The sequence below is a fragment of the Chiloscyllium plagiosum genome, unplaced genomic scaffold (assembly GCF_037043375.1).
Source record: "Chiloscyllium plagiosum isolate Xiang-an unplaced genomic scaffold, Cpla_swu_hap1 HiC_scaffold_2, whole genome shotgun sequence".
Taxonomy (NCBI): Eukaryota; Metazoa; Chordata; class Chondrichthyes; order Orectolobiformes; family Hemiscylliidae; genus Chiloscyllium; species Chiloscyllium plagiosum.
This window is the reverse complement of record NW_028270140.1, coordinates 35980109-36005976: the sequence shown is the minus strand read 5'-3', so window position 1 is coordinate 36005976 and position 25868 is coordinate 35980109. Positions and strand designations below refer to the sequence as shown.

Sequence of the window (25868 nt, the reverse complement as noted above, 5' to 3'; positions counted from 1 at the left end):
GGGGGGGGTGAGAAGAAGAGAGGGGGGGTGAGAAGAAGAGAGGGGGGGTGAGAAGAAGAGAGGGGGGGTGAGAAGAAGAGAGGGGGGCTGAGAAGAAGAGAGGGGGGCTGAGAAGAAGAGAGGGGGGCTGAGAAGAAGGGAGGGGGTGAGAAGAAGAGAGGGGGTGAGAAGAAGAGAGGGGGTGAGAAGAAGAGAGGGGGGGTGAGAAGAAGAGAGGGGGGGTGAGAAGAAGAGAGGGGGGCTGAGAAGAAGGGAGGGGGTGAGAAGAGAGGGGGAGAGAGGGGGGGGGAAGAGATCGACAACTGGTTATTGGAAAATGGATGAATTAAAGAGGAGGGGAAAGTGACCGAGAATAGAAAAACACGCACAGCTGCAGCAAAGACATCCCTGTTGAACGGAATCTTGGTCTTTGTGATAAAGAAGTCAATGTTCATCTTGTGAGAGGAGACGGGGAGAGGTAAAGAAGATGGCTTGCCGGAGAGAAAAGAACCAGAGTTAAAATTTGACAAGTCTGGAATACTGAGCGCTTCTGATAATGGAAAGCAGGCAAAGACTGAGCTTTAGATTATCCAGATATATTTGACAATAGCTAGCCAGCTGTCCATCATTTCAGCACATGCCACTTGAACTTACTGGAGCAAAGATGAGGGTCATAACAAATATTGTCCTCCCACCACCGACCTCCCCGCGATTTCCATTGACTCCAGTTTTCCAGGGCTCCTTGATGCCATTCTTAGACAAATGATGCCTTTATGCCAAAGGCAAACATTCTCACATTTTTGAAATTCAGTTCTTTTGTCAATTTTGAGGCCAAGGCTGTAATGAGGACAAGAATTGAGCGGCCCTACTGGAACCAAACTGACTGCCACTGAGCAATATATTGTTCATCAAATGCTGCTTGATAGCACAGAGAAGATATCTTCAATGCGAAGACAAGACATTGTATCCACAAGGATGAGCACTCCTCCTAATACTGTCATGAACAGATGAATCTGCAACCAACAGATCAGTGAATACAAAGTCAATTAGGTGTCATCCTTTGTCTGGATTCTTCACTATCTGCAGCAGAATCAGTCTAGCAGCCATAACTTTTACAATTTGGCCAGTTCAGTCAGTACTAGTGCTACCAATGAGATATTAAAGAGTTAATTTGCTCTACTGACCTGCAAGAAATTGAATGCCCCGGGGGTTTGGTGGTGTGTCTTTGTCTTGTAGGTGGAATGTGGGAGATTTACACAGCCATTCCCTTGCCATTCACGAATGATTTACATTTTCATCCAGAACTGAATAAGAACATTACAGTTGGAATTTGACTACTCCCCTATAGTTACAAAAATTGATTTGCAACAGATTTGACCATTAAGGGATGATTTGCATTACACTGTTTCTGGAGGTGGGGTGGTCACTGCATTGTATCTTGAGTGGCATGCGACTATGAGGGGATGGCTGAAGGTTGTCTTGTGGGCAATATTAACCGTGATGTTGAGAGTTTTGTAGCAAGGAAAGACCGTTTCCTTTGTTCAGAGAGAGCTTTTGCCATGACCCAGTAAGCTCTATGAGGTGTGTGTTAAAAGGTTCCTCCAGAAAGCTTGTACGACACGGTGCTTAATAAATTTGGTAGCTTGTTCACAGAGGTTGATGTGTCACAGTTGCATCAAGTGTGTAAGAATCTCTGGAAAAAACAAACTTAACACAGAGACATGAAGAACATTAAAATCTCCCATCCAGGACAAAGGATGTGGTCGAGGTACCATTAGTGCTTCCTCCAAGCAGTGTTCAGCATTGAGGGGTACTGATCCAGCAGCTGAAAAGGGAGTCTATAAGTGGTAATCAGCAAGTTTCCTTCCTTATGTCTGACTTAATACCACGATTTAATGTTGAAGACTCCTCACTGAATATCACTATGTCACCCGCCATCTCTGATGCATCTATCCTGCCAGTGGGACAAGGTGTACTTTATAGTCACAGTGGTATAGAGTCACAGTTGTACAGCATGGAAAAAGACAGATTTTCCTGCATATACAATATTTGGTTTTGGGCAACATTCCACCAACTTTGCATGAAATAATATATCAAAGCAATATTACACAAACAGTCCCATTGCTATATAGACGAATATAAAGTGCCAGACAGATTTTCTACAAATGCTTAATAAACTTAAAACATAGCTTGTGCAATTGTAATTATCCAATCATAAATCTGTGAAGGTCATTAAACAATGCATTGAAATAATGTTTTTTTTCTAACAAAACTCTAGCTTGAAGTTCCATGCAGACACAAAGCCTGGAACCTAAAAAGTCTCCAAACCAGGCAAACATTTATAACACATTTGATTTTTAATAATTTATGTACAGTATTTCTACTGATCAATTAGGATACAACCTTACAGCACATGCTCAGATATTCATACACACTATCACAATTATAGGGACAGGCTGATTACCAACGTGTATTTGGAGACAAAATCCAAAAATGAAATAAAACAGCATGCCATTGAACATCCACGGATTCCTTTGCCACGAAAGTTCATCTAGTTCTCTAGAGTTAATCAAGACTAAGTCGACAACCATGTTCTCTGCATTTCCCCCATCAATCCCCCAAATTTCTCACTACAATTTTCCAGCCTCATTTGGAGTTTGAGTTTTGATTGATTATTGCTGCATATACTGAGGTACGGTGAAATGTGTTGTTCTGCGTGCTATACAGGCAGATTGTTCTACCCTGATGCACTTTGTATGGTACGAGTGCAAAATACAATATTACAGCTGCAGAGAAGGTGCACAGAGAGAAATAAACATTAATATTTGAGAAGTCTGTTCAAAAGTCTGCTAACAGCGGGGAAGCTGTTCTTGAATCTGTTTGTATGTGTATTAAAACTCTTATCTTCTGCCCAATGGAAGAGGTTGGAAGAGAGTACAACCAGGGTGGGAGGGGTCTTTGATTAGTCAGTGGGAAGTGTGGATGGAGTCAATCGATGGAAAGCTGAATTGTGAGATGGATTGGGCTGTGTTCAGGGGTCTCTGTAGTTTTTGGAATTTTGCAAAGAGCTGTTGCCCTACAAGCGGTGATGCATCTATAAAAAATTGCAACTGTCTTTGTGGACATGTGAAATGTCTTTAGCTTCCTGAAGAAGTAGAGGCATTGTTGCGCTTTTTTGACCATTGCGTTGATGTGGAATTCCATCGGCAATTTCAAACCTTCATCTTACTCCCTGGACATGCAGTGCCCCAGTTGTGAACGGATTCCATTCCCATTGCAAATCAGTTTACCAAGTTGATTTGCACACAAGTCAGAACACAGTGCATTACAATATAAAGCAGCTTTTTATAAGTTCAGGAAATGTTTTATGCGTTGGATATTTAAAATTACACCCCTGCATCGGATTGTGATAAGTATGAGCAAGTGGAAGTCAAACTTTCATAAATCAGGGACTCCTGTAAGTTATTTTTAATACATTTAATTCACAATCACCGACAAGACCATCTCAGCATCACGCTTGCAATTCTGGTCTCCTTCCTATCGGAAAGATGTTGTGAAACTTGAAAGGGCTCAGAAAAGATTTACAAGGATGTTGTCAGGGTTGGAGGATTTGAGCTATAGGGAGAGGCTGAACAGGCTGGGATTGTTTTCCCTGGAGCGTCGGAGGCTGACGGGTGACCTTATAGAGGTTTACAAAATTACGAGGGGCAATGATAGGGTAAATAGGCAAAGTCTTTTCCCTGGGTTCGGGGAGTCCAGAAATAGAGAGCATAGGTTTAGGGTGAGAGGGAAAAGATATAAAAGAGACCTAAGGGGCAACTGCTTCACACAGAGGGTGGTACGTGTATGGAATGAGCTGCCAGAGGAAGCGGAGGAGGCTGGTACAATTGCAACATTTAAAGGCATCTGGATGGGTATATGAATAGGAAGAGTTTGGAGGGATATGGTGCTGGCAGGTGTGACTAGATTGGGTTGGGATATCTGGTCGGCATGGAAGGGTCTTTTTCCATGCTGTACATCTCCACGACTGATAATAGATGCATCTTCAGTTCCTTCCTGGCTACCTTGTAACATTCTAGAGCTCTGTCTCTTCCTTATCTCCTCAACCTTTAGTAAGCTTCCTTCCACCTCTTGACTAGACGTACCACATCTCTTGTCACCCAAGGTTCCTTCACACTACTATCCTTTCCTTGCCTCAGTGCTGGATTGGTTTGTCACACTATTAGCAAGTGCCCCCTAAACAATCTCCACATTTCTGTCATGCATTTCTCTGTGAACGTCAGTTCCCAATTCAGGCACCCCAGTTCCTGCCCAATTGCATTGTAATTCCTCCTCCCTCCCACCCCATTTAAATACTTTGCTATCTGCTCCTGTTCCTCTTCATAACTATAGTAAAGGTCAAGGAGTTGTGATCACTATCACAGAGCAGTCTGACATCTGCCCTGGCGTGTTGCCAAGCACCAAATCCAATATGGCCTCCCCTCTAGTCAATCGACATATGGAGTCAGGAATTCTTCCTGGACACACCTCACAAAAACTGCTCCATCCAAACTCTGGACTAAGGAGGTTCCAATCAACATTAGGGAAGTTAAAGTCACCCATGACAACAAGCCTGTTACTTTTGCACCTTTCCAAAATCCTCCCAATATTGGGGGATCTATAGAGAACGCCAAATAAAATGACTGCTCCTTTCCTGTTTCTGACGTCCACCCATACCAACTGTGTAAACAAATCCTCCTTGATGAGCTCCTTTTCTGCATCTGTGATACTATCCCTTACTAGCAATGCCGCTCCCCATTCCTTTTAAAACATCTAAATTCTGGAACATCCAACAATCATTCCGGCCCCTGTGATATCCAAATCTCTGTAATGGCCACAACATTATTGCTCCAAGTACTGATCCATGCTCTAAGTTAATCATCCTTATTCCTGATACTTATTGCATTAAAATAGACACATTTCAATCCACCACACTGACTGCATCTTTGCCCTATTAAGTGTTTGTTCCTCCTCACAGATTCTCTGCACGCTGTATCTGGCTGTTCACTAGCTACTCCATCATCAGATCTGTAGCTCCAGTTCCCACCCCGCCCTGCCAAACTAGTTTAAACCCTCCCAAAGAGTTCCTGCAAATCTCCCGCCCAGGATATTGGTGACCTTCCGATTCAAGTGCAGTCCATCCTTTTTGTACAAGTCCCACCTTCCCCAGAAGGTGTCCCATACCTGAAGCCCTCCCTCCGACACCAGCCATGCAGCCACTTGTTCATCTGCACTTGCTCTCTATTCATAGCCTCACTAGCACATGGAGCAATCCTGAGCTTACTACTCTGCTCTGCTCGTCCTGCCTTTTAGCTTCCCCCTATATTTTCTTCTCAGGTCCTTATCCCTTTTCCTAGCTAAGTCATGGATACTGATGTGTACCATGACTACTGGCTGCTCTTCCACCCTGTTAAGGATCCTGTAGACTAGATCATAGGCATCAGTGATCTTGGCACCCAGAGGGCAACCATCTGGGAGTTTCACTCACGACCACAGAATCTCCTGTCTGTTCCTCTCACCATTGAATCTCTTATCACGATCCTATTCTCCCTCTTCCTTTCTGAGCCAGAGCCAGAGCCAGGTTTACTGCCACAGACCTGGTCACTTGGGGGAAGCGTTGGTAGGTCATACCCCCAATAGTATCCAAAGCAGTACACTTACTGTTGTGGGGGTGGGGGTGGAGAGATGGGCACAGGGGGTCCCTGCAGTGTCTGCCTATTCCTGTTCCCTCTCCCAGTTACCTTTATCCTGTAATCTAGGTGTGATGTCTTCCCTATAACTCCTCTCTAACACCCACTCCCAAATATTCCAAAGTTCATCCAGCTCCAGTTCCCTAACGTGGACTGTGAGGAGCTGGAGTTCGGTGCACTTCTCGCAGGCGAAATCAGTAGGGACGCGAGTAGTGACCCTTACCTCCCTCATCTTGCAAGAGGAGCATGCAACTGCCCTGACCTCCATCCCCATCTGTTCTAAATTGCCAAGAGAGATTGAATAAATAAAAAAGACCTGACCTAACCTTTTTGTTAGAGGACGACAACAGTACACGTGTCGTGTCGTGGGTTCAGTCACAGCCTGAACATATCAGTTCACGTACCCAGAAGTTCCTGTGTCTGTGTCCACTTCTGTGGAGTCTTTACTCCACCTATTCATGAAGTATTTAACAGGAAGATTTACCTTCCCGGCAGCACCCTGGTGTAAGGTCTCACCACTCCGGCTGCTGCAATGGAGTTTAATTTGGATAAACGTGAGGTATTGCATTTTGATAAAACAAACAAGGGCAGTACTTATACAATTAATGATAGGACCCTGGGTAGTGTTGGAGAACACAGACATCTAAGGATTCAGGTACATAATTTTTTGAAATTAGCATCACAGATCGATAAGGTGGTTAAGAAGGCATTTAGTATGCTTGCCTTCATTGCTGGAACCTTTGAGTATAGAGCTTGGAAAGTCATGTTGAGGTTGTACAGGACATTGGTGAGGCCTCTTCTGGAGTATGGTCCTATTATAGGAAGGATATTATTAAACTCAAGAGGAATCAGAAAAGATTTACAGGTAGTTCTTCTATAATGCAATGATTGTGTTCTTGTGCAACCCTGTGTTATGGAAAAATAGTGCTTTAGAAACAATGCTTAAAATTTTGGCAATGTAATCACATTTTAAAAGCTTGCATTTTTCGAAGCAGTGTCTCCAATTCATTGGTTGTGTTATCGCAAATTTGCATTAATGAAACACATGTTATAGCAGAATGACCTCTACCAGGACGTTGCCAGGAATGGATGGCTTAAGTTATAAAAATAGGCTCGATAGGTTGGGACCTTTTTCACTGAAGCTTAAGAGGTTGAGGGATAGTGTTATGGAGATTTATAAAATCATGAGAGGCATAGACAAGGTGAATTGCAAAAGTCTTTTTCCAAAGGTGGGGAGTTCAAAACTAAGGACATTTTTTCAGGCGAGAGGAGAAAGATTTAAAAGTAACATGAGGGGAAACTTCTTTTTTAATACAGAGAGTGGTTAGTGTGTGGAATGAACTGGCTGAGGAAGTGGTGGATGCATGCATATTTACAACATTTAAAAAACATTTGGATAAGTACATGAAAGGGAAAGACTTGCAGGGACATGGGCCAGGCACAGGCAAGTGGGACTAGTTTCAGTTGGGAACATGGTCAGCGTAGTTGAACCGAATGGTCTGTTTCCATGCTGTATGACTGACTCCACCTTTCTGCACCAGCCACATATCCCTTAAATCCCAAAACATATGTTTTGAGAGTAGTCAACAATTGAATGCCCACAGCTCTCTGGAATAGAGAATTACAAAACTGCCAACTGCCAAGAGTGAAGGAATTTCTCATTTCAGTACTAAATGGTCAAACTCTCATTCCAAGACTGGAACATCTAATTTTAGATTCCCTAGTAAACAGCCTCTCATCTATTCTATAAAGCTCCATAAGAATTTTACATATTTCAAAGAGATAATTTCTCATTCTTCTGATTTTTAGAGCTAAGGACTTGACAGCTGATTGCAAAGTATCCAAGGTCGAAGTGATTAAAATCAAGGACATTATTAGTTAATTTCCATGATCTTGCACATGACAATTTAGAAAAGGACAGGACTGTTACATGGACAGCAAGCACGGACAGCTAGCATTCATTGCAGTGCAAGTGTCTTTCCATTCCATTATAAAGCATTGGCGAGGCCTTTCAGCCTTGACTGCAGCTCACAAATGCAAAAAGCACTCAAATTACAAACTACAAGGAAGACGACTAGAAACCAAAACATCAAGACTTCTTTGATAGTGGAGCAAGAATTTCACATGTGCAGCCTGCATTAGAGTTGCTCCAGTGTAAGGAAAAACTCAGAACCATCATGATCATCTCCTGATTGTTTGATTGGCATTGTTCTAAACCACTTAATTTAGTTTTGATTGGTCTATCCCTTATTAGCCACTTCCCGTTGGTCTCCAAATATTTGTAAATGATAAAGTAACAAACAGCAGTTTCAGCTGATTGAGACTTTTGCTTTTAAAACAGTCAACAAAGTGTCAAATGAAAGAAAATTTAATCGGGGAGAAAGGAGACAACTTTTAAAAAAGAAATGTAAAGAAAAAAAAGCAATGTGTTACAAATAAATGCGCAACATGGAAATCTAGTTAATTGTAAGCACACTAGTATGATGGGCCAGAGGTTTCCTTCTGAACCGTTCAATGTCATTCTGAGAGTATGAATGGATAACTATTTTCAATTTGGAGGTAAATACCTGTAACTGGATATAGACAAATAAATTGTATACAGCTGTCTCCAGGTGTGACATCCAGTGTGACTCAAGTACTTGATGCAAAATGCAAATCAGAAGGTACATCACATACTTCCAGGACCAATAGCAGCTGTCAGAGTTTAACCTGAGGGCTACCACACTTCAATTGAGCAGCGAGATGAGAATGCAGGGACTTCCTGATAACTTCAACATGAGCCAACCACCCAAAAGTATACCTGATTTAAAGACATCTAATACCAGAGAAAAACCATTAGAAATCACACAGTGAAAATGAAAAACTGCAAATAAGGAGGAATATAGCTACATTGAATCCTTGGAGATAGCTACCACCATAGAATTAAATTGTCATGAGTCATAAGTGAGCAACACTTCGCTGAAGTGAGAAAAATTATAGATGGGATAAAGCTCATTTTACTATTCCCAGATAACTCTCTGGTTGAATCATTTTACCTCTACTCTCTTTAGTTGTATTACAAGACAACTCAGAACCAATGCCATGAATTTTTACTATTTATTTTAATAAGCAAATTTAAACAGCATTGTTTATGATCTTCGAAGCGTGGGACACAATCACTATACAAAAGCATATTTCATGAAGGATTGCACATGATTAAATCAAGAACCATCAGGAGTTGGAACTTGCTTTTTATGTATATTTTGAATGATCAGAGATTTTCAAATGTGAAACTGTTTTGAAAAAAATCAAATCTTGTAATTTAAATCTACATGTAAAAACAAGTACATGCAGTTAGAAATGAACACAAAATTCAGTCTTCAAGGGAGTTAAACCTCCGTCTGTCTTCAATTAAAAGTTGTGCCTGGTCTCAGGTGGGCAATGGAGCAATTGTACCTCAAGGGAGAGGAAGCATACACGTTGCAATGTCAACAGCATGGATTGTGCCCAGATGATAAGCAGTAGTAGTATTATTCAAGTGAGGCTATTTAGTTGCCAAGTTCAAAATAATATAGTGCATTAGTTATGACTTTATGAAACTCTTTTACAGTCCAGTATAAAAAGTATTAGAGTTGCTCTAGTTTTCACAAAACAGAGGAAGCGAATCCTTGCATTGCTTGTAAAAAAAGGAAAACCCAATTCCTACTTCCCACATTAATAATTTTACATCATATAACAAGCCACATGGAAGATCCAAAAGTATGAATGGATCTGCAGGAGTGTGGCTGAAGTCTTATCCCTCTTTACCCTGGGTTGTATAATTTATGAGATATTGCAAATGAAACTAAGGACTTGAGAAAGGAGGGACTTTCAGCTGCAGAAACCTTGGAGACTTTCTGCAACTCAGGTACAGAGTTTCTAAAACAGGAACCATTCAGCAAGTGCAATGTCCATTTTTAATCCCTAAAAGCAATTTTGAACTATATTTGAAAGAGAAATGGGTGGAGACCTTGCTCCGAAACCTCCAAGCAAAGTTGTCTACAATTTGCCGACCTGACATGACACATTAAATTATGTATTTAGTCACACAGGCTGCAAAATGTCTGATCTCGAAGCAACTTTACAAAGCTATTCATTCAACTTTAGTTTAGAAGGTTAAATACTTACAGCAAATTCCCTTCAAATTAATGATTTAGTGCACTACAGCCACAGTTATGTGGACTAACAAATGATTAAGGATCAGCTGAATTCACATGACTAGTACAAAATCACAATTGACAAAGATTACACAGGAACATATTAAAGGAGTATAGAGATATGCCACTGCAAAGCCACAGTGCCAAAAGGCCACTGACCGAGAGCTTTCAGCCATTATGCATCATAGGGCAAGTAACACACAGAGAATCCTTCAGGCTTCATGCTTGGCATTGAATGGATATAAAAATTGTAACATATATTGCAACTGTACTGAGATACCCAAGAGTGTAACATAGTCAATGGAGAAAATTGGAATATTATTGCACTTCTATAGTATCTAATTTGAATTGTGCTTTTAGATGTTTTATGAGCAAAGCATTTTTTCAAAAAAAAAGAAAATGAGGTGCTGAGAAAGCCTATTTGATAACAGAAAAGAGTTAACATTTCATTTGTCCAAAATTTATAGCATCAGTTGGCATGTGGCGTAGCATACTTCAATAAAAAAAAATCCATGAACAAAATGTAACAGTAGCAGTACTTTCACAATATTAAGACATTTGCATACAAATTACACCACTCAAAAGTCACTACTGCAATTCTATCACCGTTCCTCTATTAGTGGGGCTGAAACGTCAGTGACAGTTCTGCAAGAAAGCTGAGGCCATGCACAAGCTTCGAGGGCAGGCTATGACATACAGAGTGGGCTTTTGGTAGCCTTGCCAGTGAAGAATAAAAAGTAACTGCAGTTTCTCTTGCCCTAAGGGAACCTGAGGGAAGTGAAACAGCCAGGAAGGTTAAAGGGGTTGTTGTGACATTTCGACTGCCCCATGTCTTGTTTTGTACTAGATTGTCCTAAATATCTGTAATGTATATGAGGCAAATTCCAGCATATTAAGAACCGTAGAACAGTGGGAAGTAGACATGATTGGGCAATGAGGTGAAGTTTCCAAATATTCCCCTTTCCAGTGAAATTCCACCCCTGCTAATGGGCAACAACTTTTTTTTAAAAAACATTAGCCATACTCATGAGCTCTCAACTATCTGCATATAAAAAATCAAGTTATTCAAATGTGGTCGATTGCTGTTGAACTCAATATCCACAAACTTACTTCCAATACAGTTTATTTGATAACAAAATCAGAAGCTGAAACTCCATGCAATTTTCCTTGTGTTAAAGAAGAAACACTTAGGGTTAGGGTTAGACTAAAAACCAAAAGAACTGCAGATGCTGTAAATCAGAAGCAAAACAAAGTTGCTGGAAAAGCTCAGCAGGTCAGACAGTATTTGCAGAGAAATCAAAGGCAACGTTTCGGGTCCGGAGACCCTTCCTGAAACATTAACTTTGATTTCTCTGCACAAATGCTGCCAGACCTGCTGAGACTTTCCAACAACTTCTGTTTTTGTTCATGTTTACAGACTAATTGTTTCACCCGAGCTAAAGATTCCTTTCTGCTACACAGATTGGGAGAGTTAAAAAAAATTACACGTTGAGAAGCAGAGGGTGCTAGACATGACGTTTCCATAGCCAACAGAGGAAAGGATTTCTTGATTTGTATCATTTTGGGCCACATGAACAAACCATCGTTCATCAATACTTATTAAAACGATGTTTGTCAATTACTGACCAACAAGGATCAATATTGTTTCCTAAAAAGCACGGACGATGATGGAAATAAACAAAGCTAAAATTGCTTTACGATGAGGTGAGGGTGGGGGAGGGAGAAGAGTTTGCATCATTCCCATCATAATATTACTACACGCAAAGACGTATTTTAATACAGATTATGACACCGGGCTGTATCTCTTTTAGGCTAAAAGGGTTTCGCACAGTATCATCTGGACAATACTTTTGTTACTAAAAGGTTTTAATCAAGTTCATTTTAATCCATACTGCAACTAAGTTACATTTTTAAAATATTCTGAAACATTTAAACACAGGTGATAGATTTGGACTGGCCTACTTCGAAAAAAAGTCTAATTGAGAAGAGCACAAGAAAACATACCTATATATGTCTATTTCAAGCATCGATATGTTTAAGTAATTAAAAGAAAAGATTTCGAAATATTTTAAGCAAAAAATACAGTCGAAGAGAATGGGCTTTTTTGTAACAATAAACAACCAAGGACAACCGATGATTTGCTTCATATCAAAACGGACAGATCGGCTATAAGGAAAAAATAGTTTATAATTAAATTAAACAAAATCGCTTCCCACCCAAAGCGGGTGGGTTGGAATGGGGGGTAGATATTAAAATAAATACAAGGCCCAAAGTAACCTAGATGCGCACTAGGCCCCGACTAAGTCTGACACCAAAAATAAAGTTCAATATTTCATTATAAAAACTAAGCGGCCGAGGCCGGACTCGCGCCCGATCCTCAACAGTTAAATTACCTCTAACCTTCCAGCAAATGGTGAGAGGTAAGGATACTCTCACCACAAACAAACAAGCCCATCCCAATCCCCCTCCTCTTACCCGTAGACGATGGACATGAAGTGCATCAACCACAGGATGACAAACAGGATCAGGCCGAAAATGGAGAGACCCTGCAGAGCGAGTTCCAGCACCGCCATTCCACTGTACCCCACCGGCCAGCCCACCCCCCTCTCTCTCACTCTCTCACTCAGGACGGAAGATTCACTCTGAGCAGTTCCTCTCCCCGGTCTCACACACACCCTCCTCTCAGTCCCAATGTGGCTCTGACTCAGTCACCGGATCCGCCCCTTCGGTCCGGTCAGCCCCTCCCCCCACAGGCCCCCGAGCCCAGACTCCGCCCTCCCCCCCCCCCCCATCATCTGCCGCTCCCGGTTCCCCATACCAGCTTCTGAGGGACTACCTTACAGATCTTATCCCCTTGAGAGGATCCCTCACAGACACCAGCTCCTGAGGGAGTCCCACACAGACTCTAACATTCACAGATCCTGCCCTGGAGTGTGTGCCTCAGACTCCACTCCATGATGGAGGCCCTCACAGACCCTGCATTCCCCTAAGGGGACTCTCACAGACCTGTCCTTCAAAGGAGTACCTTTCAGAATCTGCCCCCTCCAAGGGGTCCCTCAGACTCCAATTCCTGAGGGGACCCATCACGGACCTAATCCCAAAGGCCCCCATCGACTCCACCTTCTGCAGGAGTCCCTTTACAGGCACTGCACAGGTGGGAGTCCCACAAAGACCACACATGTGGGAGTCCTTTACAGACCCTGCCGCAGAGGGTGTACCTCACAGAACCTGCCCCTGAGTGCATCCTTAACAAACCTGCCTTCCAAGGAGTCTCTCTTCCACAGACTACAAAGTTCTTAAAGATGCCATGCATTGAGGAAGATCCTCTCACCAACCCCCCAACCCCGAAGGGGTCCTTCACAGACTCTCCCTCCTAAGGGAGTCCCTCACAGACAGAGGCAGATTTACACAGATTCCAACCTCCTGAGGGTTCCTTCAGACTCTACCTCCTGAGTGTTTGCCTCAGAGACCCTGTCCTCCGAGGGAATTTGTCACACATCACCACTGAGGAAGTTCCTCTCAGATCTCACCCTCTAAGGGTGTCTCTGACAGTCCCTGCCCAACATACACCTCACTTTCTGAGGGATTTGTATAAACCCCATGTCTCAGTCACTCTGACAGACGTAGCCCCAAGGAAACAACACAAAGCCCACATTTTTGAGGTAGTCCCACTCAGGGAGACCCCGTTGATCCCATCACCTGAGAAGGGTTCCTCACAAACCCTGTCCCTGAAGACACCTTAAAGTTGCCACACCTGATGGCAGAACCAGACCTTATCAGTGGTCAATCGTCCACTGAAGAAATGTAATGTCCCTAAGGATAAAAAACATAAAATGTTGGAAATTCTGCATTTTGTTTCACTTTTCTTGAAAAGCTTCTGTTTAAGTCTTTTAGATATTTTCTAATCAACCTACTCAAATGTTGTTACACACCTCTGGAACTGGTGGGACTTGAACTCAAGCCTCATAGTTCAGAGGTATAGATACTACCAATGTGCCACTAGAGTTCCTAAAGTCTTCTTTATCTTTGGTAAAAAGTATTATGATTGCTGAAAATGTGGAAACTAAGTGACTTAAAGGTAGAAGACAAAGGGAGATGGTGGAGGGTTGTTTTTCTTTTTGGAGGCCTGTGACCACTGGTGTACTACAAGGATCGCTACTGGGTCCACTACTTTTTGTTATTTATATGAATGGATGTGAACATAGAAGGTCTGGTTAGTAAGTTTGCAGATCACACTAAAATTGGAGGTGTGGTTGACCGTGAAGAAGGTTACCTCAGAGTACAATGGGATCTTGATCAGTGGGCAAATGGGCTGAGGAGTGGTAGATGGAATTTAATTTAGATAAATGCGAGGTGCTGCATTTTGGAAAAACAAATCAGAGCAGAACTTATACACTTAATAGTAAGTAAGGTCCTGGAGAGTGTTGCCGAACAAAGAGACCTTGGAGTGCAGGTTAATAGTTCCTTGAAAGTAGAGTCACAGGTAGATAGGAGAGTGAAGAAGGCATTTGGTATGCTTTCCTTTATTGGTCAGAGCATTGAGTATAGGAGTTGGGAGATCATGTTGCAGCTGTACAGGACATTAGTTAGGCCACTTTTGGAATATTGCATGCAATTCTGGTCTCCGTCCTATTCGAAAATCTTGTGAAATTTGGAAGGGTTCAGAAAATATTTATAAGGAATTGGCAGGGTTGGAGAATTTGAGCTATAGGGAGAGGTTTAATAGGCTGGTACTGTTTTCCCTGGAGTGTCAGAGGCGAGGGGTGACCTTCTAGAGGTTTATAAAATCATGAGGGGCATAGATAGGATAAATAGACAAAGTCTATTTCCTGGGGTTGGTGAGTCCAGAACTAGAGGGCATCGGTTTAGGGTGTGAGGGCAAAGATATAAAAGGGACCTAACTGGCAACTTTTTCACACAGAGGGTGGTGCATGTATGGAATGAGCTCCCAGAGGAAGTGGTGGAGGCTGATACAATTACAGCATTTAAAAGGCATCTGGATGAATATATGAATATGAAGGATTTAGAGGGATACGGGCCAAGAGCTGGCAAATGGGACTCGATTAGGTTAGGATATCTAGTTGGCATGGACAATTGGACCAAAGGGTCTATTTCTGCGCTGGACAGCTCTATGACTCTAAGTGCTAGAGAAACCTAGCAGGTCTGGAAGGATCTGTGCGTAGAGATGAGTCATATTGGACCCAACATTAATTCTGTTTCTTTCTCCAAAGATGCTGCCAGACCGACTTGATTTTTTCCAAAATTTTCCAGTTTTATTTATTTTTATTTGGTTTCAATTAGCATCTGTTAATTATTCTGCCGTTCACCTTCTAGAGACATATTCTGTTTTCTTTACCTGTTATATTACCATTTGCTTTGGCCTTGCACCACATAGCCTTCTTTTGCCATTTAAATCCCCTTTCCCAAGTCATCAATACATCCCCGCTTTAGATTTTCTTTTACCAAATTCCACTTGTTTAAAACCTACATTTCTTGTTCCTGTGCTCACAAAAGATCATTGACTTGAACAACTGTTTCTTCCTCCACAGACATCACCTGACCTCTTGGATTTTTTTCGTTAATTCAGGTTTCCAGCATCTGCAGCATTTTGCTTCTGTTCCGACTAACAAAACAAATGGAGAGGAAAGCTGAGGGAATACTCAATCTTCATTCCTCACCAATTAAAACAGTGATTCTGTGAATTATAATTGCCATTAGCAAAAGAATGGAGGTCTCAGGTTTGCTTAGATAAATGAAAATAAAAGTAAAATATTACAGATGTTGGAAGTCTGAAATTTAGTAAACATTGTAAAAAAAAAACATTTCTGGCATCAGCTGTGAACTCTTTACTCACGTCTTCACAATGCTGCCAGACCTACCTAAGTATTGTACTTAAAAAGGAACTGTTTCCCTGTAAAATAGAGCTATCTTAGCAAAAAAAAAGCTGATCAAAGGAATCATCTCAACTTTAAGGTTTAGCTGCTTAAGGGTAATCAGCTGTTCAAATAAGATCAGGATTAATTAGCAAAGGGTTCTGTTGCTTAGCATTATGGGATCAGCCTCTTAGGATTAAGGAATCTATCATTCAGCAAAGTAGTCAGTTTCTTGATCAACTTGTAGAGAAATCACCCTTTGAGCAACAGAATCAGGGCTTAAAACAGGAAGGAATTTAGCTCATCTGTAAGCCAAGTAGATCTTCTTATCAAAATAACTAGCTTCTGGGCATGCAAATTAATTTTTTTTATCCCAAGAGGATCACAGCCATTTCCAGCATTGACATTGGCCTGCGCAGACTATATCTCATGGGCCCCTTGGTAAATTTGTGACCATAGCAACTGGTAACATCACAACACCAAAGAGACTTAATGGATAGCAGTTGCATCTGATATTTCTTGAGATATGCCAAATTCCACACACGAGTGACAGCATAATGTACATCTGATGTTTTGGCTGAAGGTTAACCTTTTGGTAGACTCCTTGGGCTGATACAGCTGCATAAGAACTGTTCGCAACACTATACAGAAGAGAAACCATCTGCTTACACCTCATTAAATAGAAGCATTTCACAGCTAGCAATAACTATATAAAACATTAGTTAATCTGCACCTAGAGTGCTGCATACACAATTCACATTATGAAATGGGTCTGATTACACAAGAAAGAATACAGATTAATCACAAAAATATAAATCTTAGAACTAAAGATGCTGGAAACCTGAAAAAAAGCAGAAATTGCTGGATGAACTCCACAGGTCTAGCAGCATTTGTGGAGAGTAAATAGAATTAGCCTTTCAAATCCAGTGCCTTTCTTCAGACAGGATTAATATTAATGTTGTGAGGAATACAGAATTTTGGATGATGGATTGGAGTTGTTTTCTTTGAAAGAGCGTATACTCAGAAAAGATTCAATTGAGGCATACAAAATTATAAGGAACCTAAGCAGAGTGAATAGGAAAGAACTATTGCCCTTGACAGAGAGGTCAGTAAGCAAGGGGACTGTAGTAATTGGAGGCAGGGCCATGTTTAGATTAGATTAGATTAGATTACATTACATTACAGTGTGGAAACAGGCCCTTCGGCCCAACAAGTCCACACCGACCCGCCGAAGCGAACCCACCCATACCCCTACCCCTACATTTACCCCTTACCTAACACTACGGGCAATTTAGCATGGCCAATTCACCTGGCCCTGCACATCTTTGGACTGTGGGAGGAAACCGGAGCACCCGGAGGAAACCCACGCAGACACGGGGAGAACGTGCAAACTCCACACAGTCAGTCGCCTGAGGCGGGAATTGAACCCGGGTCTCTGGCGCTGCGAGGCAACAGTGCTAACCACTGTGCCACCGTGCCGCCCACATTGGTCTCCTAGACTATGAGATCCTTCATAGGGACTGTTCACCTGAGCCAATCAGGGAGCTCTGGTTGAGAGATATAAACAGGAGACTACGTTAGAGCCCGGGTGTCCTTGGAGAAGGAGCACGCGGTGTCGACCAACACCCTGGAGTTGTTCAGGGAGAGGTGGGTGCCGCAGGGAGTGGAGTGCATCATTTCTCCCTCCAACTCTATTTTGATTTAGTCCCTACCCTCCCCTTCACTGTTTTGATCACACAGCACTGCCCTTTGATGTGAAGGGCAATGTTTGTCACTGGCCACCCGGGTGTTTTCCTATCTTCCTGGTGGTGGAATTTGAATAAAGATTTGTGCACTTTGTGTCTTCCACTGTGTCTCACACCTGCACACACACACCATGGGTGCTGGGGAAAAAAAATAAGCACTACCGCAGTTAGGTGGTAGTGTGGGGGAAAAAAAAAATAAACAGGAGACTACGTTAGAGCCCGGATGTCCTTGGAGAAGGAGCACGCGGTGTCGACCAACACCCTGGAGTTGTTCAGGGAGAGGTGGGTGCCGCAGGGAGTGGAGTGCATCATTTCTCCCTCCAACTCTATTTTGATTTAGTCCCTACCCTCCCCCTCACTGTTTTTGATCACACAGCACTGCCCTTTGATGTGAAGGGCAGTGTTTGTCACTGGCCACTCGGGTGTTTTCCTATCTTCCTGGTGGTGGAATTTGAATAAAGATTCGTGCACCTTGTGTCTCTCACTGTGTCTCACACCTGCGCACACACACCATGGGTGCTGGGGATAAAATAAGCACTACCGCACTTAGGTGGTAGTGTGGGGGTTAAAATAAAAAAAAAATTAAAAAAAATATAAACCGGAGAACTCCAAAAAAAAAATAAACAGGTAGTATTATTTCTCTCTCCAAAAAAAAAATATAAACAGGAGACTACGTTAGAGCCCGGGTGTCCTTGGAGAAGGAGCACGCAGTGTCGACCAACACCCTGGAGTTGTTCAGGGAGAGGTTGGCGCCGCAGGGAGTGGAGTGCATCATTTCTCCCTCCAATTCTATTTTGATTTAGTCCCTACTCTCCCCTTCACTGTTTTGATCTCACAGCACTGTCCCTTGATGTGAAGGGCAGTGCTTGTCACTGGCCACCCGGGTGTTTTCCTATCTTGCTGGTGGTGGAAATTGAATAAAGATTCGTGCACTTTGTGTCTTTCACTGTGTCTCACACCTGCACACACACACCATGGGTGCCGGGGAAAAAAATAAGCACTACCGCGGTTAGGCGGTAGTGTGGGGGGGTTTAAAACAAAACAGCAAAAAAAAAATAAACAGGAGATGCATTTTCTTACATAATTGGATTGTCATACATGTACAAATGTCATTGTTACTGTTTGTGATGACTGAAACTGGGATTTGAGGTTTGTCCTCAATTCCCTGAAAACTGGTTGAATGTCAGGATTTGGGGTTTGGCTTTGCCATTCCTCTCCCTTGTAAAATTGCTGTTTCTCTGTATACAGCTATAAATGTTAATTGTTTTGTAAACTGTGAATGTTTAATAAAATAAAAAAAAACAGGAGATTTCGCGGTTACGTTAGAGCCCGGGTGTCTCTGGAGAAGGAGCACGGTGTCCACCAACACCCTGGAGTTGTTCAGGGAAAGGTGGGTGCTGCAGGGAGTGGAGTGCATTATTTCCCCCTCCAATTCTATTTTGATTTAATCCCTGCCCTCCCCTTCACTGTTTGATTACACAGCATTGCCCTTTGTGAAGGGCAGTGCTTGTCACTGGCCACTCGGGTGTTTTCCTATCTTCCTGGTGGTGGAAATTGAATAAAGATTCGTGCACCTCATGTCTTTCACTGTGTCTCACACCTGCACACACACACCATGGGTACTGGGGAAAAAATAAGCACTACCGCAGTTAGGCGGTAGTGTGGGGTTTATATAAAAAAAAACAGGAGATGAAAAAAAAGATAAACAGGAGATGCACTTTTCTTACATAATTGGATTGTCATATATGTACAAATGTCATTGTTACTGTTTGTAATGATTGAAACTGGGATTTGAGGTTTGTCCTCAATTCCCTGAAAACCGGTTGAATGTCAGGATTTGGGGTTTGGCTTTACCATTCCTTTCCCTTGTAAAATTGCTGTTTCTCTGTATACAGCTATAAATGTTAATTGTTTTGTAAACTGTGAATGTTTAATAAAATAAAAAAACAAGAGATTTCGCGGTTACGTTAGAGCCCGGGTGTCCTTGGAGAAGGAGCACGCGGTGTCCACCAACACCCTGGAGTTGTTCAGGGAGAGGTGGCCCACAGGGAGTGGAGTGCATTATTTCCCCTTCCAACTCTATTTTGATTTAATCCCTGCCCTCCCCTTCACTGTTTGATCAGACAGCATTGTCCATTGATGTGAAGGGCACTGCTTCCCATTGGCCACTTGGGTGTTTCTTTTCTTCCTGGTGGTGGAAATTGAGTGCACCTTGTGCCTTTCACTGTGTCTCACACTTGCACACACACAACATGGGTGCTTGAGAAAAATAAGCACTACTGCAGTTGGACGGTAGTGTGGGGGTAAAAAAGAAAAAAAAATAAACAGGAATGTCAGACATCCTGTTCACTCTGAGAGCTGGCTCTTGAGGGAGCTGGACCAGTGTGAAAGAAGAAAAAAATAAACAGGAGATGCACTCTTTCTTACATAATTGGATTGTCATATATGTACAAATGTCATTGTTACTGTTTGTAATGATTGAAACTGGGATTCGAGGTTTGTCCTCATGTCCCTGTAAACAGTTTGAATGGTTGGGTTTGGGGCCTGGCTTTGCTACTCCGCTCCCTTGTAAAATTGCTGTCTCTTGTATGCAGCTGTAAATCTGTTTGTTGTAAACTGTTTTTGTAATTTGTTTAATAAAAAAAAATAAACAGGAGATGCACTTTTCTTACATAATTGGATTGTCATATATGTACAAATGTCATTGTTACTGTTTGTAATGATTGAAACTGGGATTTGAGGTTTGTCCTCAATTCCCTGAAAACCGGTTGAATGTCAGGATTTGGGGTTTGGCTTTGCCATTCCTCTCCCTTGTAAAATTACTGTTTCACTCTATACAGCTATAAATGTTAATTGTTTTGTAAACTGTGAATGTTTATTAAAATAAAAAAACAGGAGATTTCGCGGTTACATTAGAGCCCGGGTGTCTCTAGAGAAGGAGCACGGCGTCTACCAACACCCTGGAGTTGTTCAGGGAAAGGTGGGTGCCGCAGGGAGTGGAGTGCATTATTTCCCCCTCCAATTCTATTTTGATTTAATCTCTGCCCTCCCCTTCACTGTTTGATCACACAGCATTGCCCTTTGTGAAGGGCACTGCTTGTCACTGGCCACTCGGGTGTTTCTTTTCTTCCTGGTGGTGGAAATTGAATAAAGATTCGTACACCTTGTGTCTCTCACTGTATCTCACACCTGCACACACAACATGGGTGCTGGGGAAAATAAGCACTTCTGCAGGAAAAAAAAACAAAAAAATAAGAAAAAAAAGAAGTAAAAAAAGAAACAGGAGTGTGACCTTCTTCACTCTGAGAGTTGGCTCTGAGGGACCTGGATCAGTGTGTGTGCAAAGACTCTCCTCCTTGAAGATGTCAGAAGGGAAGGGGACTGTCCCTGGACCAGCTGCCCCACACCCAGAGAGCTCTGAGAAGAAGGAAGGAAGAAAAAAAGAAAAATAAACAGGAGATGCACTGGACTGTCATATATGTACAAATGTCATTGTTACTGTTTGTAATGATTGAAACTGGGATTTGAGGTTTGTCCTCAATTCCCTGAAAACCGGTTGAATGTCAGAATTTGGGGCTTGGCTTTGCCATTCCTCTCACTTGTAAAATTCCTGTTTCTTTGTATACAGCTGTAAATGTTAATTGTTTTGTAAACTGTGAGTGTTTAATAAAATAAAAAAAAGATTTCGCGGTTACATTAGAGCCCTGGAGAAGGAGCACGCGGTGTCCACCAACACCCTGGAGTTGTTCAGGGAGAGGTGGCCCGCAGGGAGTGGAGTGCATTATTTCCCCTTCCAACTCTATTTTGATTTAATCCCTGCCCTCCCCTTCACTGTTTGATCACATAGCATTGTCCTTTGATGTGAAGGGCACTGCTTCCCATTGGCCACTTGGGTGTTTCTTTTCTTCCTGGTGGTGGAAATTGAGTAAAGGTTTGTGCACCTTGTGTTTCTCACTGTGTCTCACACCTGCACACACACAACATGGGTGCTTGGGAAAAATAAGCATTACCGCAGTTAGACGGTAGTGTGGGGGTTAAAAAAATAAAAAAAAATAAACAGGAGATGCACTGTTTCTTACATAATTGGACTGTCATATATGTACAAATGTCATTGTTACTGTTTGTAATGATTGAAACTGGGATTTGAGGTTTGTCCTCATGTCCCTGAAAACCGGTTGAATGTCAGGATTTGGGGCTTGGCTTTGCCATTCCTCTCCCTTGTAAAATTGCTGTTGCTCTGTACACAGCTGTAAATGTTAATTGGTTTGTAAACTGTGAATGTTTAATAAAATAAAAAAAAAATTCGCGGTTATGTTAGAGCCCGGGTGTCTCTGAAGAAAGAGCACACGGTGTCCACCAGCACCCTTGAGCTGTTCAGGGAGAGGTGGGCACTGCAAGGAGTGGAGTGTATTATTTCGGTCCAACTCTATTTTGATTTAATCCCTGCCCTCCTCCACTCTTTGATCACACAGCGTTGCCCTTTGATGTGAAGGGCACTGCTTGTCACTGGCCACTTGGATGTTTCTTTTCTTCCTGGTGGTGGAAATTGAATAAAGATTCGCGCACCTTGTGTCTTTCAGTGTGTCTCACATCTGCACAAATACAACATGGGTGCTGGGGAAAAATAACCACTACCGCAGTTAGGAGATAGTGTGGGGGTAAAGAGGGAAAAAAAACAAAACAAATAGAACAGGAGTATCAGATATCCTATTCACATTGTGAACTGGTTCTGAGGGAGCTAGATCAGTGTCAAAAAAAAATTAAACAGGAGATTTCACAGTTATGTTAGAGCCCGGGTGTCTCTAGAGAAAGAGCACACTGTGTCCACCAGCACCCTTGAGCTGTTCAGGGAGAGGTTGGCACCGCAAGGAGTGGTGTGTATTATTTCCCCATCCAACTCTATTTTGATTTAGTCCCTGCCCTCCCCTTCACCGTTTGATCACATAGCATTGCCCTTTGATTTGAAGGACACTGCTTGTCACTGGCCACTTGGGTGTTTCTTTTCTCACAGCTGCACACACACAATATAGGTGTTGGGAGAAAATAAGCACTACTGCAGTTAGGCGGTAGTGTGGGGGTTTAAGGAAAAACAGAAAAAAAGGAGTGTCAGGAGTGTCTGAGATGGTTCACTGAGAGAAAAAAATAAGCAGGAGTTTCACTGTGTCTCACACCTAAAAAAAGAATAAACAGGAGATTTCGTGGATATGTTAGAGCCCAGGTGTCTGGAGAAAGAACACACGGTGTCCACCAACACCCTTGAGCTGTTCGGGGATAAGTGGGCGCCGCAGGGACAGAGTGTATTATTTTCCCATCCGACTCTGTTTTGATTTAATCCCTGCACTCCCCTTCACTCTTTGATCACGCAGCATTGCCCTTTGGTGTGAAGGGCACTGCTTGTCACTGGCCACTTGGATGTTTCTTTTCTTCCTCATGGTGGAAATTGAATAAAGATTTGTACACCTTGTCTTTCAGTGTGTCTCACACCTGCACACATACAAAAAAAAGAAAAGAAAAGAAATAAAAACAGGAGATTCAGAGAGACTCCTCATTCTAGGGACTGGTTCTGAGCTTCGGATTGTGGTGTTGGAAAAGCACAGCAGGTCAGGCAGCATCCGAGGAGCAGGAGAATTGACATTTCAGACATAAGCCCTTCATCATGAATTTTTCCAAAATGTTGATTCTCCTGTTCCTCGGATGCTGCTTGACCTGCTGTGCTTTTTCAGCACCACACTCTCAACTCTGAACTCCAGCATCTGCAGTCCTCACTTTGTACTGGTTCTGAGCTGGCTCGTCAGAGCCCATGTGCTACGCACATGTAAATAAAGGGTGACTTGGTGATGGAATACTGGCTTAAGTGCAGTTATTTCAGCAGTTATAATAGTTTTAATTGGTAGAAGGATTAGAAAGGAGTTGAGACTCTTCTTTGACTGGAGGGTGTCATTCAGATTGGTGGAGGCAAAGACCATAATTGTATTTTAAAAATAATTTAGATATGCATTTGATTAGATTAGATTCCCTACAGTGTGGAAAAAGGCCCTTCGGCCCAACAAGTCCACACCGAACCTCCAAAGAGTAACCCACCCAGACCCATTTCCCTCTGACTAATGCACCTAACACTATGGGCAATTTAGCATGGCCAATCCACCTGACCTGCACATCTTTGGACTGTGGGAGGAAACCGGAACACCCAGAGGAAACCCACGCAGACACGGGGAGAATGTGCAAACAGACAGTCTGCCCGAGACTGGAATCAAACCTGGGACCCTGGAGCTGTGAGACAGCAGTGCTAACCACTGAGCCACCCTAAAGAATAATCTACCCAGACCCATTTCCCTCTGACTAATGCATCTAACACTATGGGCAATTTAGCATGGCCAATTCACCTCATCTGTACATCTCTGGACTATGGGAGGAAACCAGAGCACCTGAGGAAACCCACACAGACACAGGGAGAAAGTACAACCTCCACACAGTCACCCAAGGCTGGAATTGAACCCAGGTCCCTGGTACTATAAGGCAGCAGTGCTAATCACTAAGCCACATGCATCATTGCCTACAGAACTGTGGGCCAAAAGCTATAAAGTGCGATTAAGATGGATGACATTTTCTTGGCTGGCACAAACATGTTGGGCTGAATGGTCTCCTTCATTTTATTGAACTTCTTTTTTTCTCTGTACACACCCATGTATCATTCAGTGTGTAGAGATGGATTAATGTCCTTAAGCTTGAGGAAAGATGCTTCTACTTTAAAAATAGAATCAAATACCAAGTCAGTAATTTCATCTCATCCACTCGTTTAGGAGCTCCCATTTTCATTTTATTAACCATACATGATCATATTTTCCCACACAGATTTATCCTTTCATCCTTTCTGCACATAAACTCCATTAAAGTCATAATTAGTACTTAGGTAAAGAGCAACAAAATAATAAAAATTATTGAAATTTTGCTACTAATTAAGATATCTTGCTACCAAACTTCTGTAACTGAATTTGCATGAATAAAACATTCTCAGGAAAGTATCAAGGACCAGAAAGAAATGCGAGGAAAAAAACTGCACCAAGTGAAAGAAAAAAGATAAGGGGATTTGGACAAATCAAAGCTGCTAGAATTAAGGATGGTCTTAAAGGAGGGGGTATCAATCAAAGGACATCAGCCAATGTTTACTTTGAATTGGCCAAGCCGGAAGTATAAACACCATCACAGCCTATTCCCAATAAATGTCAAGGGACTTATTCACAGGAAGAAGGCATCATTAATTATTGCTGCTTTTCTCAAGCTGTCAGCAATGCATTTGCAGATAACAGGTGCACCTGTACTAAGTTACCCATGAATTTTGATTGCTGGCAATGGATCAACTGCATGTTGGTATTTCTTATCAAACATGATGCCATGCAACACAGGGCACACTTTTGTGACTTGTGTTAAATGTTGCTTGTCTGCCATCAACCTTTAAGTTAGTTTCCAATCTACCTTAGCCAACTCACTTCCCACAGCTAAATAATTTGTTTGTTCAGATTTAAGATCCTGGTTTTGTACTTAGTTAAGTCACTTGCAAAGCCAACATAAAATTAAATCATTTTGTGATCATTCTTTCCTAGAGGTCTTTCTACTACAAGATGATTAATTGATCCTATGACATTGCACATTTCTGGTGCTGAGCTGGAAGTTTGGAACTGGGGTGAACGCCTCATCTTCTGGAACACATCAACCCTAGCGCATCAATGTGGACCATCAGTTTCCTCATTTCCCCTCCCATACCTTCCATGCCAATCTCCTTTCTGACCTATCCGCTCCACCCTCCCCTCTGACCTATCACCTTCATCCCCACCTCCATCCATCCATTGTACTCTTTGCTACCTTCCCCCACCTTCCTCTCTGACCTATCACCTCCATCTCCACCCCCATTCACCTATTGCACTCTTTGCTACCTTCTCCCCGGTTCCACTGCACCCCCCCCCCACCCTCCATTATTTCTCCACCCTGGAGGTTCCCTGCCTCCATTCCTGATGAAGGGTTTTTGCCCAAAACGTTGATATTCCTGCTCCACGGATGCTGCCTGATCTGCTGTGCTTTTCCAGCACCACTCTAATCTACATTACCTTTGCCACATATGTTTCTGATTTTTTTAGATCATACTTTGCCTGATGCTGCAACTGCTCTTAGGGAACTTCCAACACAGTTTTCTGTCCCTTGTATTCCTTAGCTCTACCCAACCTGAATTTGTGGTTGCGGTCTTTCTTGGTGTAACACTGAGACCATTGCCAGGCTTGGAAACGGACAATGGAAAATTAAGCAATGTCATTCACTGAATATCAAGGGGAGATGGTTAGACTCCATCCTATAGGAGTTGGTCATAACTTAGCA

General features: G+C 42.5%; 1 protein-coding gene across 2 annotated transcripts in view; it reads right to left on the bottom strand.

Annotated features, from left to right (window-relative positions):
- Nucleotides 1-12515, bottom strand: part of ugcg (UDP-glucose ceramide glucosyltransferase) — a 44230-nt gene extending 31715 nt beyond the window's left edge. For both annotated transcript variants that reach the window (XM_043716032.2, XM_043716053.2), the window contains exon 1: nt 12359-12515. In XM_043716032.2, the coding sequence (XP_043571967.1) occupies nt 12359-12456 (98 nt within the window). In that variant the 5' untranslated portion in view covers nt 12457-12515. The remainder of the gene's footprint in view (nt 1-12358) is intronic.
- Between the last annotated feature and the right edge of the window lie 13353 nt (nt 12516-25868).